This window comes from Talpa occidentalis, unplaced genomic scaffold (genome assembly GCF_014898055.3).
Source record: "Talpa occidentalis isolate TD23 unplaced genomic scaffold, MPIMG_talOcc4v2.1 talOcc4.16, whole genome shotgun sequence".
In the NCBI taxonomy this organism is placed as follows: Eukaryota; Metazoa; Chordata; class Mammalia; order Eulipotyphla; family Talpidae; genus Talpa; species Talpa occidentalis.
This window is the reverse complement of record NW_023601653.1, coordinates 80,952,026-80,965,584: the sequence shown is the minus strand read 5'-3', so window position 1 is coordinate 80,965,584 and position 13,559 is coordinate 80,952,026. Positions and strand designations below refer to the sequence as shown.

General features: G+C 35.7%; 2 protein-coding genes across 2 annotated transcripts; both read left to right on the top strand.

Annotated features, from left to right (window-relative positions):
* The first annotated feature begins 1,883 nt into the window (after positions 1-1,883).
* On the top strand, positions 1,884-2,816 carry LOC119248462 (olfactory receptor 6C2-like). The gene has a single exon (XM_037515418.1). The coding sequence runs from the start codon at positions 1,884-1,886 to the stop codon at positions 2,814-2,816; it is 933 nt and encodes a 310-aa protein (XP_037371315.1).
* Positions 2,817-7,963: 5,147 nt separating this feature from the next.
* On the top strand, positions 7,964-8,917 carry LOC119247095 (olfactory receptor 6C2-like). Its single transcript, XM_037513311.1, has one exon. The coding sequence runs from the start codon at positions 7,964-7,966 to the stop codon at positions 8,915-8,917; it is 954 nt and encodes a 317-aa protein (XP_037369208.1).
* Positions 8,918-13,559: the final 4,642 nt, after the last annotated feature.

The following is a 13,559-nucleotide window of genomic DNA, read 5'->3' as shown; positions in this document are numbered from 1 at the left end:
CAATTGCAATCCCCCCATTCTGACCCCAATCCCTCCCCTCCCGCCCCCACCCCCCAAAAAGTGTCTCTGGTTCATAGTTTTTGTTGATTTTGATTTTCACTTTCTTATAGTTATTCATTTTCCTGGTCCCTTATTTAAGTTTTCTAGATTCCTGCTATGAGTGAGACCATCCGGTATTTTCTTTTTCTTTTTGGCTTATTTCGCTGAGCATGATCCCTTCCAGCGCCATCCATGTTGCTGCAAATTGCATGTGTTTATCTTTTTTGAATGCTGAGTAATATTCCATGGTATATATGTACCACATCTTCTTGATCCAGTCATCTATTTTTGGGCATTTGGGCTGTTTCCAAAGCTTAGCTATTGTAAATAGTGCTGCTATAAACATAGGGGTGCAGGTGTTCTTTGGAATGGATGTTTCTGTGTTCTTTGGGTAAATACCTAGGAGTGGAATTGCTGGATCCTGTGGAAGCTCTATGTTTAGTAGGTCCAGAAATCTCCACACAGCTCTCCATAGTGGTTGGACCAGTTTGCACTCCCACCAACAGTGCAGAAGAGTTCCTTTTTCTCCACAACCTCGCCAACATTTGTTGTTGCTAGTTTTTTTAATATGTGCCATTCTCACTGGTGTAAGATGGTATCTCATGGTAGTTTTGATTTGCATTTCCCTGATTGCAAGTGATGTTGAACATTTTTTCATATGCCTGTTGGCCATTCGCATTTCCTCTTCAGAGAAGTTTCTTTTTAGCTCCTCTGTCCATTTCTTGACTGGATTATTTTCTTTGTTGTTGTTGAGTCTCATCAGCTCTTTGCAGATTTTTGTGATCAGTCCTTTATCATTAGTGTTGTGTGCAAAAATGTTCTCCCAGTTGGTGGGGTTTCTCTTTGTTTTTGTTATTGTCTCTTTTGCTGTGCAGAAGCTCTTTAATTTGATGTAGTCCCAGCTGTTGATCTTTGCCTTCACTATCACTGCTTTGGGTGAAGTGTCTGTAAAGATGTCTTTGATATGCAAATCCCGTAGTGTTTCGCCTATATTTCCTTCTATGTATTTTATGGTTTCAGGTCTTATGTCTAGTTCTTTAATCCATTTTGAGTTGATTTTTGTATATGGTGTGAGGTAGTGGTCAAGCTTCATTCTTTTGCGTGTAGCGACCCAGTTTTCCCAGCACCATTTATTGAACAAACTTTCTTTGCTCCAATGCATAGTCTTTGCTCCTTTGTCAAATATTAGTTGACCATAAACCTGTGGGTTTATTTCTGGATTTTCTATTCGATTCCATTGGTCTGTATGTCTGTTCTTGTTCCAATACCATGCATTTTTGATGATTATGGCTTTGTAGTATAGTTTGAAGTCTGGGAGTGTGATGCCTCCATTCCCTTCTTTTTTTTTTCAGGAGAGCTTTGGCTAGTCGGGGTTTTTTGTGATTAATAGGAAATATTTTTAAATTAAAAATAATTTTTATAATCATTTTCTTCAATCTACAAGTCCTGTTCAATTAATAATTATAAAATTAGGCAATTTAATATTTAATTTTGTTGATATAGGGAAATTAAAAGAGATTTATGGGAATAGTATGGTTGAAGGCTAGTCATTACCTGAAAACTTTTTTACAGATATGCAACAATATACATATATGTGATATACATATTTGCTTGAATGAAATGTAAAATATATTTATCATTAGATGTTATGCTTTCAATGCTTGAAAAGCAAAGTTTCATAGCAATTTAATGTCACGTTAGAAGAGCAAAAGACATAAATAGCTTTAAAAGTCATTATAAAAAATATATATTGCTTACTCCTCATAAGTGAATCTTTCTTCCTCCTTCTGAGTCTTCTATATTTCAAATTTAGACACAGATTGTAAGGAAGTCAGGAGCCAGGAATGAGAAACCACACAGCAATAACCACCTTCATCCTACTGGGATTATCAGATGACCCACAGCTGCAGATTATAAGCTTCATATTTCTATTAATTGCCTACATGTTGAGCGTAACTGGAAACCTGACCATCATCCTCCTCATTTTAGTGGATTCCCACCTTAAAACTGCAATGTACTTTTTTCTCCAAAATTTTTCTTTCCTAGAAATTTCATTCACTTCTGCTTGTATTCCCAGATTCTTGTACAGTCTGTCAACTGGTGACAGGACCATTACCTATAGTGCTTGTTTAAGTCAAATATATTTTGAATATGTGTTAGCAGTAACAGAATTTTTCCTCCTGACCATCATGTCCTATGATCGGTACGTGGCCATCTGCAAACCCCTGCACTATGTGACCATCATGAACCGCAGGGTCTGCCAAACACTTGTCTTCTGCTGTTGGATGATGACTTTGCTGCTGATGTTGCCACTATTTATTTTGTTATTGGGCCTGGAATTTTGCGACTCTAATGCCATCGACCACTTTCTCTGTGATGCTAATCCTCTGATGAAGATCTCATGCTCAGATACTTGGCTTGTAGAACAGATTCTTGTTGTCTGTTCTGTGTTGATCTTCATTATGACTCTCGTGTGTGTGGTTTTATCCTACATTTATATTGTGAGAACGATTCTAAGGTTCCCATCAGCCCAGCAAAAAAAGAAGGCATTTTCCACCTGTTCTTCCCACATGATTGTGCTTTCCATATCCTACGGCAGCTGTATCTTTGTCTACATCAAACCTTCAGCAAAAGATGACACGGCTATGAATAAAGGGATTACATTATTAAATACTTCCATCTCCCCCATGTTGAACCCATTTATTTATACTCTGAGGAACAAGCAAGTGATACAAGCCTTTAATGACTTAATTAAAAAATTGTACTCCTCTCAATGAATTAGGGTAAAGACCTAATAAGGAGCCTAATAATATTTTAAATCTACCCCCCCTTTTTTTTTACTTCTTCTTGTCTATGTCTTTATAAAGTAGAAAGCTCTATCAAAGAACTGCTTACTTTTCCTTATAGACTAACCTATTTGTTAAAAAAAGGTACAAGAACAAGATTTGACTTAGAATCAGTAATTAAATATCTTTCTAGTGTCAACAGTTATAAACAAATGCACAGAAATCAGCTTAATGAATGCATTAATAAGAACAATATTCAAAATTCATGAAAATAGGATTGCCATTTGGAGACTGAAGATGGAACTTAAAAATAGTAGAGCATTATCATGCTGTCTTAGAAGTAACGATTTCAGAGAACTTTTTGTCAAAACTAAGCTCTCCTGTATGAAGTTTAGATTCTTATTTATTCAATATTTGATGTTAAGATAGAGCTAATTATGAATATTTCTTAAAATGGAATAAACTTTAGAATATAAAGATAATGGCAAAATCTTTTTTGTGTTCAAAGAACAAGTATCTACTAAACCCATGTATGAAATTTCAATTGCCAAACTGTAACAGGGTGGTCCCCAGGAAAAGGGGAAGTTTTAGATTTCCTGCCCCACCCAAAGGAGGGTGGAGCTGAGTAGGGAGAAGAGAAGAAGCTGGAGAAAGGACGAAGGAAGGAAGGAAGCAGGATGGAGCCAGAAGGAGACCTGGAGGAGGCACATGGAGCCAAGAGACAAGTAAAGAAAGTGCTTGCCTTTTGGTCTTGGACTGGGTGACACAGACATGGGTGAGAGACCTGCATGGAGGTGACAATGGCAGCTTTTACCTTGATTTTGATTTTGCTGTTTTCCTTCCAGACTTGTCTGGTTGTTTCTGATCCTTCTCTGTGGGTCCCCTCTGAAATGTGCTTAGGACTTGTGGCAGCTTTGGGGCCCTGCTCTGGGCCCATCCTGTTTGGGTGGACTTTAACCCACAAGGGGACAGGTAACTTTGGGTGCTTGATATCGAAACGATATTCTTTGCCTTTCCTGTATTGTTTACTAATTGTATTAAAGTTCCTTTTCATGAAAGTCTCATATGTTTTGTGTTGATGCGGCGGATGGCAGCACCTATTTAGAGCAGGCAGGTTTGAGGGGTCTGCCCCTCTCCCTGCCCTGTAAGAAAACTACTTCTCTTTTAAGATACATATATAAAATTTTTCTTTTTAATGAGTGTTTTTTTTTTAAAACCAGGATCATAGACTGGTTCTATATTCCCCCATAGAGTTTTTCACAAATATGGTCCCTAAGTTAAAAGACTTCAAAATTTTTTTCTTTTTGAAAGATTTATCATGCTTTAGAAAAATCTTCCCCTACTGATAACTCTTTCTCAATGTTTCCTTTTCCCACTCTTTACAAATATCTAGTCCATATCAAAATTTTATCTTTCATCTTATCACTTTTTCTGCTTCCATTATTTCAAATTATGATGCCCAAACAATAATTTATCATATTGTATAATTTATCATATTTATCATATTGTATAACAACTATACAATATTCTTTGTATAATTACTTCTGAACTTGAATAAGCTCTAGAGGATTTTCTGAGTTTCAAGGTGATTTTCAGAGTTGAGTGAGATCAATTTATTGCAATTTTTATATTTCCTGTGTCTAAATTTACTTTGTTGTCAATTGACTAAAAATGAAAATAATATATATTTCTTTTATCTTATGTAGTCAGCTTCTACATGATTCCTGTTTTTTCTTTATTAATTAATGAAAGCATAGGTTTCTAGGATGCTAATTCTAGTAAAGAAAATATAGGCCCTAAACAATGTGTCCAAATAATTGTCATAGAGGAAAACTGTATGTCCTCTAGTCATAAGCATTCAGACATTTTTCTTTAAGTCACTGATTGCCAAACTTATGTAATTAGTCAAAAAAAAGTGGCTGCAAACATAGATGTCTGAATAAACTCTATGCCTTAATAAGCTATAAAGTTATTTAATATGCTTAATCAAAAAAGGGAAAACAAATCAGCTTCCACAAATCATTGGTAAACCTGTCTTCGATTCCCACAAGAATTGCCTTAGTTTATATTTTGAAAAACTCTCAAAATCTTCAGTATTTTCATATGCACATATTGAGGTTACTGTATTTCATTTCAGAATGAAAAAAAAAAAGCAATCGGTAAGAGTGTGATGATTATGAATGTTCTCACATTCTAGGAAAAATTTTCAATGATAAAAGAATAATTAAAGTGTGACTGGATTGCAAAAAGATGGCGTTTATTTTCTGTGCTTCTGTAAATTTTCCATCTCCTCAGTCTTATCTCTTGCACGCAATTTAGAAATGTTACATTATAGGAGGTTGCAGAACAAAAATGCTGCCAAACCAGGGCCTCAGAGAAATAGGAAACAAGTAGTGAAGACAGCTAATCCCAGGACCTCAAATTCCAGGACACAGGGTTAAGGCTGCTTATTACCGAGTTGCAGTAAACTGGTTACAATACTTGACTGATTTACACAGAAGCAATGTCGTCTAATGAAACCACATGTTTCAGTCTATGTAGAGAGCCAGGTCCAACCACTCTGATTTTGCTTGGCAGCTCAGCGGCATATAAAAATCTAGAGCATGTGCATTTCTTTCTTTCTTGACTTAAAATTCACACCAGTTTCATGACCCTAATAAAATCTTCCCTTAGGAGAGGAATTGCGTCCCTTTTCACCTGAGCATTTGCAGATGACCAGCATGGAATAAGAACTGAGGGTGAAGAAGAGTTTGATATTAACAATTTTAAGATACTTCTATGAAATATATGGCACAGATAGAGAATTGCAATGATTCAAGTATCAACTTGATGGGATTAAGGGATGCTGGGACAGCTGGTAAGACACTAGTCTGATGTCACTGTGAGGGAGTTTTGGGGAAGAAATTAGCATCTGATGAATGGATGGAGTAAACAAGATAGCTGTCATCATTGTAGGCAGGCATCATGCAATCCACTGAAGTTTGAATAGAACCAAAAAACAGATTGAAAGAAATTATTAAATCTACCTGTAATAATAAAAGAAAGATCAATTTTCTAAAATCTGTTTGGAACCCTTTACTTCTTAAAGTGTTTTTATTTCAGTTCTGAGGTGCAAAAAAAAACCAGATTCCTAGATTTAACATGGAATTGGCTCTCCAAAGGGCATCTGTGTGGAAGGAGCTACTGGGAATGATGACAGCACATCTGTCCAAAAATGCAGGGACACATAAGCCTCCATGAAGGGGCCTCTATGAACGTACTGACTGCACATCCATCCATTAGAATTGGAACCATTAGAATTGCATGTTCAACTCCAGTCAAGTTGTCTTCCATACAGTACGTATGTTATTGATTGGTAAATTTAGTTTCTTTCTTCATTCATATTTTCCCCTCAAGTGATTTGAGAAAATATTAGAGTTCTATGTTTAAAACTCTGATGGCTTGAATCAACTGGCTATTTCAGGCAAAGCAAATAATTATTTCAGACAGTTATTTTGTTTTGGAAAATTGAAATGGGACATGATAAGCTTTATTAAAAATATTTATTGCACAAGTCAATAAAGACTTGAGTCACTTCCTTTTTTTCATTTTATCTTTGGTAGCCAGATGATTAATAATCACTGAGAGGTTCTGAAGAAATATGTCTTCAATGAATTCATCAGTACTAATTGGGACAAAATGCCGTGGGGGACATCAGAAGTGATTTACCCACACTGTAATTTTAGCAATCACAATTTATTTTCCCAATCTATGATGATATTATACATTATTAGAATGCCAAATTAACTGCAGTATTATCATTAGGCATCTCTGCCTTAATTAAGTGCAAATATTCCTGGAAAGACAGTATATAGAGAACACATTTGTATGCATTTATTGTATAAACAGAAAGCTTGTGGTGCTTAGAAAATCATGTTAGGAAGGCACAAGTTGTCCTGTCTCTGAGAAAGCTTATATCCTCCTAGGGAGTGGTGGCCACACCCATTGTAAACCATAGCTTTATGCTACAAAGTTAGGGACTAAAGTGGAAATCTGAAATTAGAGAAAATCATGGAAAAAAATTAAATTGAAATTAGACCATCCATTTAATACTTTCATAGATAATAATAATGTCAATGACTTGATAAAGAAGAGAAGAAATATGTTTTAGTGAGTCAAACAACACTGAAATCATTAATCAATAAGGATAATGTCTGTTATCCACAAATTCAGCAGGACATTCTCTCACTAATTAATCATTCATTTGTGAATAAAAAACTCTCTGTGTTTTGCACCAAAGAAAAAATGGGTCATTAGGGAAAATGAAGCTAAGGCATAAATATTCAAGTAACCCATGGAACATGAGTCGGGGGATGTTGGTTATGATGAGATGTTGTTCATAGATCGTTGTAGGTTTCACAATGGCAGTGGAATAGAGTCCTCAACTGCTGCACCAGATGGGGCAGACAATGTCAGCATCAGAATATCCCAGGTGTTTACAGCTTATCCAGTGGAAAAAATGTTCAAGCCGATCAATGAAACGCAGCTAAATTTTAGTTTCTAAGTATGGGAAAATTCCTGGGAAAAAATTATTTGTGGGGAAACAATCATTCTGTGAGTAAATCTATTTCAACTGTTAGATGATAAAGAGTAAATGTTTGAAAATGTGTGAAATGACCCTATCAGTCTTTATACTGTATTGTTGCTGAAGGAATCCTGAAGCAATCCTGTTCTTGCCAATCCGTTGGTATGACTAATCAGCAATTATAGCATTGGTTTAATGATCCTCATACTTATTTTAATGTGACATATTAAAAATGACCCATGAGAGAAGGGAGGCGAGGTTGGTGAAATCTGAAAATTTTGATTCTGCTATACAATTTCATGTGTTAGGTGTGCATACACGTTAACCCTAGCCAATGTAAAATGTAATTCTCTTTTTATGTTGTGCTTGTAATGATTAAGATCCAATATTTCAAATGAATCAGTGACATATAAAGGGTGGGGAGCATGGTTTTAAAATAACCTCATTAAGCAAATATATTATATGGCTTGACTTTTCCAACCCAAAATCCTTGTGGAGAAATATTCTTTCCTGTTCTCCTCAGTCTCATTTCTGCAGTTTTCCACTCAATCTGAGCGGAAGTCAGGAGCCAGGAATGAGAAATCACACAGCGATAACCACCTTCATCCTGTTGGGGTTTACAGATGACCCAGAAATGCAGATTCTGACTTTCATATTTCTATTAATCGCCTACATGTTGAGTGTAACAGGAAACCTGACCATCATCACCCTTACATTTGTGGATTCCCACCTTAAAACTGCAATGTACTTTTTTCTCCAAAATTTTTCCTTCTTAGAAATTTCATACACTTCTTCCTGTATTCCTAGGTTCTTGTACAATCTATCAACAGGTGACAGGACCATTACCTACAATGCTTGTGTAAGCCAACTATTTTTCATATATGTTTTTGCCATAACACAATTTTTCCTCCTGACCATCATGTCCTATGATCGGTACGTGGCCATCTGCAAACCCCTGCACTATGTGACCATCATGAACCGCAGGGTCTGCAAAACTCTTGTCTTCAGCTGTTGGATGATGACGTTGTTGTTGATGTTGCCACTATTTAGTTTGTTACTTGGACTGGAATTCTGTGACTCCAATGCCATTGACCACTTTGCCTGTGATGCTAATCCTCTGATGCAGATCGCATGCTCAGATACTTGGCTCCTAGAGAAGATGATTATTGCCTGTTCTGTGTTGATCTTTATCTTGACTCTCGTGTGTGTGGTTCTGTCCTACGCTTATATCGTCAGAACAATTCTAAGGTTCCCATCAGCCCAGCAAAGGAAGAAGGCATTTTCTACCTGCTCTTCCCACATGATTGTGCTTTCCATCTCTTACGGCAGCTGTATCTTCATCTATACCAGACCTTCAGCAAAAGATGACTCGGCCATGAATAAAGGGATTATACTATTAAATACTTCCATCTCCCCCATGTTGAACCCATTTATTTATACTCTGAGGAACAAACAAGTGATACAAGCCTTTAATGACTTAGTCACAAAATTGTACTCCCCTCAAGGAAGTAGAGGAATGTTGAAGTAAGGGGACATAATAGTATTTACTGAAGTTTCAACCCATTTTACTTCTTGTTATAAATTTCTGCTTCTGTTTCATACAAACTGTGAATAAGCCACTGTGTACTTCTTACATACTATCCTCTCAGTTTTTTGAAAAATGCCCTAAGAACTCAAAATGTTTAAGAATCAGCAATTAGCTGTCTGAATATGTCTATATCTTCCTTTGATAGAGATACTTAAGTGAATAGACACATATCTGCTTTGAGAATGATGTTGAGAACAATGTTCTGATCTCATGAGAATATGGTTGTCTCTTAGAAGTTGAAGAAATATCCTAGTAATGGTAAAGCATCGTGACTGTTTCTTACAGTTTGAAGATTTCAGAACATTTTATGTAGTTTTTAACATGTTTAAATTTTCTATGCAAAATTTACTTTATCCAGGATTTTAAGAGACAGTAATAACTATTTCTTAAAAGGAAATTAACCTTGATAATATAAGTATAAAGGTGAAACTTTTTTGTGGGCTCAAAGAACATGTAAAAATCTTGCTGTCATGTATGAGAGAGTAGTGTTCAACTATCAAAATCATTTTAGAAATGAATAGTGTTTTTTTTAGATATAATTTTTTTTTCTTTTAGGAGTATTTTGCTCAGGGGACTGTGGATTGCCTCCATTATTTCAGCATGTAATCTTTTGTGAACATGATCTCAAAAAATAAATTTGAAATCTTTTCTCATTTTTAGTTTATCTGTCCTATGAAATATTCCATGCTGGATGTGTTCCTTTTTACTACTGTTTAAAAAATCCTCTGTGTACCAAAACTTTTACCTTCAATACTTTATTGATTTTCTCAGTTTCCATCATTTCCCAACTTATGACTTACATAATAGTAATTTATTTTTTCTTTGATCAATTTCTACTACTTCTACCATAGCATCTGCTGTGGTCTGCAGAGAGTGAGAGTTTTATGTAATTTTGCTATTGCCCATGTATAAAGTTGCTTTGTCATTTATTGACTAAAAATGAAAATGTATTTTTTTCCATATCTACTCTCATGCAATTCACAGCTACATAAGATTCCATTGTGTTTTTATTATCATTTATAAATAGAAAGGTTATTTTCTCAGAGCTTATAATAAGGCAAAGAAAAAAAATCCTGCCTATTATGTGGCAAACTGGTAGTGAAAGAGTAAAGATGTATGTCTTCCAAAGACCAGCTCTTCTGTCTTTTTTTTGAGTTTAATAATTATACTTATGCAATTAGTTATTAAATAGGGAGGCAAAGACTTAGGAGTATATAACACACTCTGGGCCTGTACATACAGGTTTTATGCAATAAAACCGTTGGTAAATCGGTGTTATTTTTGCCTATCATTGCCTGAGTTTATGATTTGAAAAAGACTGACATACAGAATACCTAAATGCCCATATTTTCTTTAGAACGATGAACACAACTGGTGCTATTCGAGCGGATTCTGAATGTCTGCACAATCTAGCAAAATGTTTTCAATTAAATTGAAGAAAAGGAACTTACGACATGACTAAATTTTAAAATGCTGGTGTAGTCTGTGCTTTTCTAATTTTTCCATCTCCTGATTCTCATCTTATATGTTATTTTGAATTTATATAATGTAAGACATTAATAGTAAAATCTATATTTGGTTTCTATTGTTCAGATGTTGATTCTTAATATATCCAAACATTGATGAAATGATATCAAGTGTTATTCTAATGTTTCACATTTTCCATTCCTTTATAAATGGTAATTTGGATGCAAAAACTTGAAAAACCATGTAAGAGCTATCGTATCCTCCAAGGAAGGAACTGTATCATTGCAAGTTTCATATTTTTAGAAAGGTGAGTTATTTTTTCATTTATTAATTACATACACAAGGGATTTCTTTTGGCGGGTAAATGAGCAACACAAAAGATTTTCTCTGGGATTTGTGATTAGAGCACACCAATTATTTACAATAAAATTAACACATACATAATTTTATTGAAAGTTGAAGTGTCAGTATACGTACAAGCACTGGGGTTATTCACACTCTGAGAGAATGAACAAGATCAATCATGGCCGACGATTGCACTTATTATAATATTAAAGACAAGATGGTACAGGGGAAGGTCAGGAAGCCCCAGCCCGGGCTCCCCTGGGTGTTTACTGGGGGGGTGGGGGGGGAACTGGCCGAGTCTGCGTGTGTGTGTCTGGCATTGTTCAATCCAGATGTCAGCTGGGACGGGAAGAATAACCCAGGACCGGGAACAAACTGGGTCCCCATGATCTATAGGAGTTCTGCTCAGCAAATGTAGGTGACAGCAACTGCAGAGAGAAGGTCCTGATTTTTAAAGGACTCATTTCCCTATTAAGCTGCTTAAAACGACAGTCTTCCTGAAGCTTCTGCAAATTCCCACTTACCCAGGAAATATTTCTCCTCTGAGTGCTCAAAATCAGGTTGGTCTATGGTGTTGGGGTTTGCCCTGATGAATAAATCTCTGAAACTGGGGGCAAGAGATGCCATCCTGCGTGTGCAACAATGTGGATGGACCAGGGGTGTGATGGTCAGTGAAATACGCCCAATGGAGAGAGACAAACACTGTATTTGGGATATGGAGAAGCCAAACAAGCAGGTGAATTAAATAAAAGAGGAACTAATTAAAAAATAGCTAAAAATTGAGACTATCAGAGCAATGAGGGGTTATCAGTGGGAGAGGGTAGGAAGGGATGGGCAAATAGGGTGAAAAAGGTCAATTGTGTGTTGGAGGATCTAATTGCACTTTTTGTGGTGAGCTCAGGGTGGAATACACAGGAGTTAATATTTGATGCTGGACACCAGACCCATGTGCTATGTGCAGTGTTACTCCAATAAACAGAAAGTGTTGTACTCAGAAAATCGAGCTAGGAAGTAAGCTGTCCTGTCTTTGAGGAACCTTATACCCCCCAGGTAGGGGTGGCCACAGCCATTGTTAACCATAGGTTTATGCTGAAGCCCATTAGATGAGCAAAGAGACCCAGGAACCTATAATGAAGAAACACCAATCAACTCTTCTTGAAAATTTTTTGCACTTGGAGGTGAATTCAGTGAATGTATGATTTTTTTAAGTATCATGAATGAATGCAAACACAATTTTTAGTCAACTTTACCATCAAACAAATAAAAGGTGAAAGTTTTTCAGAGATGTATTCATGGACTAAAGAGATTATAATGAAGGACTGCGGAAGTACATTTTCTTATAGCTCATGCCCTAAAGAGTTGTAACTTTCTATTGTTTTTATGATGAATTCTCTTAATCTAAATTAAAAAAAATTTATGCGTAACCCAGTGGTAGCTGGACATTAAGCAAACAGTAAATGGCAAAGTGAAACGCAAATGTATTTTCCTTGTGCTTCGTCGCTGAACCTGTCAAGCAATGATGTTGTACGAATAGTCATTCTCCTTATATTCAAGATTTGAAATTTTTTTCTGAATATTAGATTTGTGTAATGTTTCTAGCCTCACTGTTCTCTATCCTGTTAGTAGGGCCCAGAATACATTATTTGGAAAAATAATGATGCAAATCTATACTAATAAGGAAAACAGTAATACTTTCATGTGTAACTACATACACATTATTATGTATATTGATCTATTTTCCTGTAAAAATTAGATATTAAGATATTTTTCATTTTTTGTTCAGTTTCTTATCTGAGTAGAAATCTTGCCAGAAATTTTTCTACTTGGCTAAGTTGTTGCATCTAATTGTCCCCAAGGTCACTGCTCCCACTGATGTCCTTTAGGACTTTGCCAAAATTCACCTCTCCTTAGAGTCATTATCACATTTGCACTTTGGTCACAAAGGGCCCTTTATTCACCCAGATGGTCCTTGCATGTTCAAAGAAGACATATAACTAAGCATTTAAATTCACTGTATAAAATTGATGTCTGGAGACATCAGGAATTATCTTATTGAAACTTATAAAAATTACCTTACATTTGTCAACTTTTTAACATAAATGTTTTTGTTCCAGTTAAGATACAAGGAATGGATTCCCAGAGTTCCAGTGGAAGAGGACATCAAGGAGTGTCTGTGTGGGAATCATGGAGACCTGCTGTCATGTAGGTTCCAAAAGAGGTCATGGAAACATGCAAAGCTCCATGACATTCCATATATGGACAGACTAACTCTCCTTACATTGTCATTTTCATCTTGAGCTCTCTGGATTGCATAGTCAACTAAAGCTATTTTTGTCTTCCTGGAGAGTAAGTATGTTTTTGTGTGTAAATTTCAGTGTTTTTATTTCACATTCTCATTCTCTGGTCTCAGTAAAATGTCCAACATCTGTGTTTAAAATTAAAATGATAAAATGGAAAAGCAGAGTTATAGCTGATTTTATTTTGTTTCATAAATGTAAAATGTAAATGTAAAATGATTAAATTCATTAGATGTATTTGTTGCATGCATCAGTAAAGATTTAGATCAGTTCCTGTTCACTCCTTTTTCTTCATAGCAAGAGTAGCACAGGACTTAAGAAATAGTAGAGGTCTTAAGAAATGAATGGAATGATTTCATGAGACTCTTGAAACAGAATAATATGATGGACAGTGAGAAGTGATCTGCCTGCTAATGTAAAAGTTTCACAAATGACAATTTCTGCAGAAATATAGCTATATTTCCCTTCATTTT